The 3932-nt window shown below is 37.4% G+C and overlaps 1 protein-coding gene across 1 annotated transcript; it reads left to right on the top strand.

The window, feature by feature from the left end:
- The first annotated feature begins 297 nt into the window (after window positions 1-297).
- On the top strand, window positions 298-2342 carry LOC149101920 (substance-P receptor-like). Its single transcript, XM_089274862.1, has 2 exons — window positions 298-394; window positions 732-2342. Exons 1-2 carry the CDS (start codon window positions 313-315, stop codon window positions 1715-1717), a joined length of 1068 nt encoding a protein of 355 aa, XP_089130988.1. The 5' UTR covers window positions 298-312; the 3' UTR covers window positions 1718-2342.
- Window positions 2343-3932: the final 1590 nt, after the last annotated feature.

Raw genomic sequence — 3932 nt, 5'->3', positions numbered from 1 at the left:
CTTCACTGGCCTTTTGAAGACGAGAAAATCACTTTTCTACACTCCTGAACTTTCGTCTAGATGCCTGAATTACTCAGTCTGTATTCTACCTGCCGTGTGGATCAGAAAAAGTAATTAAGAACTTGTCAGTTACATTAAAAGAGATCATAGAAAACGGAATCATTCTGTTTTCTAGCCAAAAGTTTGCACCTTATCGAGTACACCTTTGCTTGAATGCTTTTCGATTATAATATAAGAGCTGAGTTAAATTTGGCCTGATTTTTAATTATGGATAATATATATATAAAGGGCGGATTCAAGATTTTGAGCGAGATGAACTCCACGTCCGGTACAAATTGCAGTGGCCTCGACATGCAGCCTGTTCTTAACAGAAGTACTAATATTCCATGTACAGGTAATAATCTAGTGTTTATAATTACTCCAATTTAGTGTTCACTTACTCATTCTTACATGTTATGTTAAAAGTAATATGGATTTCTAAAGTAAACTTTCGCAAATGCCGTGTTAAATGTTACGAAATGTGGGTCCTTGAAAAGGGAGGTGGTGGCCCATGCTTCAGGCCTTTGGCTATAGATGCCGAAAATAATTTTTGCATAAATTGAGTCCCTTTCTGCTGCGTTCATCCCGGTTTCCGTAGCATTTAGTATCATATTCACCATAATTAACCAAGTCACTCAGTTATATTTCAGCGTATATCACTGCCGGCCATTTTTCAATTTTGCTATTTTCAGGGAATGAGCCTGGTGCTGCGGCGGCAACAGATATCCAGCTTATACCGGGTCTAATATATGCTGCGTACGTCGTTGTATTTGCCGCGTCATTATTCGGCAACTCAGTTATCATTCACATTATACGAACAGATAACTCCATGAAGACCACTACCAATTATTTGATTTTGAATCAAGCCTTCGCTGATCTCTACAGAACATTGATGGAATCTCTACATATTTCATCTTATCTTATCGGAGGGCGCTGGTTCGGAGGCATTGTAGGCCTAATTACTTGCAAGTTATTTCTAGCGAACTTGTTTATTTCGACCATCTTTACAATTTGGATTCTCCCAACCATTGCTGTTGATCGTTTTTACGCTGTTAGTCGACCTTTTCGACCCTCGCGTTTATCTCGACATTTTAAAAAGATAATCCTAATATTGTGGAGTTGGTCCTTTGCTTGTTCGATAGAAGTCTTTATTACAGGAAGCTTGCACAAAAACAAACAAGACTATTTTTGTTATGTAATTCATTTCCTGCAACAACGGATAACATTTTATATTTTGACTGTTTCTTTGAATGTTGTCCTGCCTCTTTTCATAACAGCAGTTCTTTACATCATTGTTTGTCACAAACTTTGGTCACGTGAGATACCAGGAGAAGGAACCAATCAGAATCAAAGGCAAGCTGAAGCCATGAAAACAGCGAGAAAAGTTACCCGGATGATGATAACTGTAGTGGTTTTGTATGTGCTGTGCTTATTTCCCTTTTCCTTAGGAAGTAGCCTCTACCATTTTGATTATGTAGAGGATAAGTCCGATCTTATATTTTTATGTCTTTTTCTGGCAGCATTTGCTTATAATGGACTCAATCCATGCGTTTATCTTACCTTTAACGATAAGTTCCGAAATGGATTTAAAACTTTGTTTGGAAATTGCTTATGTAAAATCAAATTTCCTAATATTGTTCATTTTCGATCCCAAAGCGTCGAGCTTCAACAAACATAGGCCGTCCATGGAGAGACTTGTCTATCAGCCAGCGGTACAGAGACTAAAGGCTATAAGCAACGATAAATTCAATCCTTGAACTATAAGAAATTCTATGGGAAACGACAGTTTGACTTACAAGCATAACTCTGCCCAGGTGCAATGTATACAATCCTTGGTCTTAAGCTAATGAGTAACAAATTTACTTTGAAAATGTATATTGTATCTATGTACTGTGAACCCGAAAAGCTCCGTGGAAGAGAATGCACTTATACTCAGCTTGAGTATAAAACAACTTTTGAATGCATTGATAAAACTCTAACAGCAATATAACTCGGCTTGGCTAAAATATAACGGATCTCTATTTTACCGTATCTACATTTCAGTAATATAGGACCAAGACTGGAAACATACGCTTGCTTGCAAAGTCGGTAAAAAAAAAAATGATCTCGTACTATAACAACAATGCGTTTACCACAAGAATGGAATCGGCGAGTGACAATTTTCAGTAATGGATGTATTAATGGATGTATCTAAATATTTATCATTCCTTGCTACTGCCTCTCAAATCTAATACCTTAAATCAAGCTTGTGCTTGGATTGCTTCAACAGAGGTAATGCATGTTTACATTAGAGCTTTATAATAAAGTATGTATGTCTATGTATGGATACTGCAAAGTGTTGTTTGAAGGAACGGGAGGTCTTCCAACCTGCAAACTTAAACATTTTTCGTCTTATTTGACCCGGCTACTTTTCAGCATATCCTAATGGTGATTGCTGTTGAACGCTATCATGACGTAACTCGACTTTTCAATCATCTTTCTTATCATATAGACACGAGTGTTTTAATTAAGAAATAGAAAACATGTACCATGTTTCTATCGAGTTATACAAACACGAGTGGAAGTTTGGGAGAACGAGAAGTGCTGTGGGAATACGAGCCGCAGGCGAGTGTTTCCATAGCTTTTTCGAGTTCTCCAAAACTTTCACGAGTGTGTCTATGAAACGATTAGATTATGAGCTCGAGATTTCTATCGAGTGATAGTAGATGACGGCGCAGCTCGAGTCAACCATCACGCATAAAAATCGAGAGAGAATAATCTAATGTTTTCGTGTAAATATTAATCTACTAGTTGTTCGAATTTTTTCTAAATCCTCTTCACAGACACTTCGAATACGCCAAGAAGTGGCCGTCATTTTGTTAACAAGGGCTCACTGCTACGCTACTCACTATCTATCACAGAATAGATAGTGAGCAGCGTAACCAATCAGAGAACGGCATTCGTGATAGAACGCTAGTAGATTTATACTAAAACTCGATAGAACCACGGAGAACATGTTTTCTATTTCTTTTAGAAAACACCGCGACGAAAAAAGGAAAAGCAACTTGTTTACTTTGATCATCAAAATGCAAATTCTCTTTGTTCGCGCCGTCATTACGTCAACAGCTCGTGCTAGTTCTGTGTTTCCATCGAGTTATAGGCGGAAACACGATTTTTAACGAATCAGCGCGCGCATTTTCTTAGGAAAATTTTCTAATGGAAATTAGTAAAATTCTACTAGTATACTAATGCAAATGCTGTAATCTGATTGGCTGAGCCGTTGAACGCTATCAGCCATTAGTGTACAGTGGCTGGAGGTCGTTTGCAAAATGGCGACGTTTTTTTCGTTTTTCCGAAGTATTGGAGGAAAATTTTGATGCAAATGGACAATTAAATTCCTGAGAAAGCTAAACAAAGGCCATTTACGGTTTCTTGATCATGACTTTCAAAAAGTTGAAATTATTTAAAAAACTGATGCGCGCGTGCACACAACTTCAATTTTGAATGATAATTCAATCCCAGCGATCTGTTTAAGGCGCAAAGTTTAATAGTACGTCGAGAAATAATTGGAAACCGTTAGTTGAAGTACATTTTAGTAAGAATTCTACTAAAACAATTAGATTATTCGCTCTCGATTTCCATGAGGTGATAGTTGATGCGGCCTTCGGCCACATCAACTATCACCTCACAGAAATCTCGAGCTCATAATCTAATTGTTAATTATAATATAGATAGAACCCTGCGCGTGCTCTGATTGGTCAAAAACCCATGTTTTGTCAGAGTATAAAACATAGAAAAGGCGTGTTTTATTGTTTTTCGCCACATTACCTCTATATCCTAAAGCAAATGAAGAAGCCTAAGCCGTGTATTACACTGTGATAAAACACTGCAGACATTTGAGAACACTCAAGAAA

This window comes from Orbicella faveolata, unplaced genomic scaffold, assembly GCF_042242905.1.
Source record: "Orbicella faveolata isolate gen_17 unplaced genomic scaffold, um_ofav_v1 contig_36, whole genome shotgun sequence".
Classification (NCBI taxonomy): domain Eukaryota; kingdom Metazoa; phylum Cnidaria; class Anthozoa; order Scleractinia; family Merulinidae; genus Orbicella; species Orbicella faveolata.
Note: the sequence above shows the minus strand (reverse complement) of the source record. Positions and strands in the feature narration are given on the sequence as shown.

Excerpts from the sequence above, each read along its gene's own strand:
- LOC149101920 (XM_089274862.1), top strand. The coding sequence starts at position 313 with ATGAACTCCACGTCCGGTACAAATTGCAGTGGCCTCGACATGCAGCCT. Across the intron at positions 395-731 it reads TACTAATATTCCATGTACAG|GGAATGAGCCTGGTGCTGCG; the intron begins GTAATAATCTAG and ends TGCTATTTTCAG.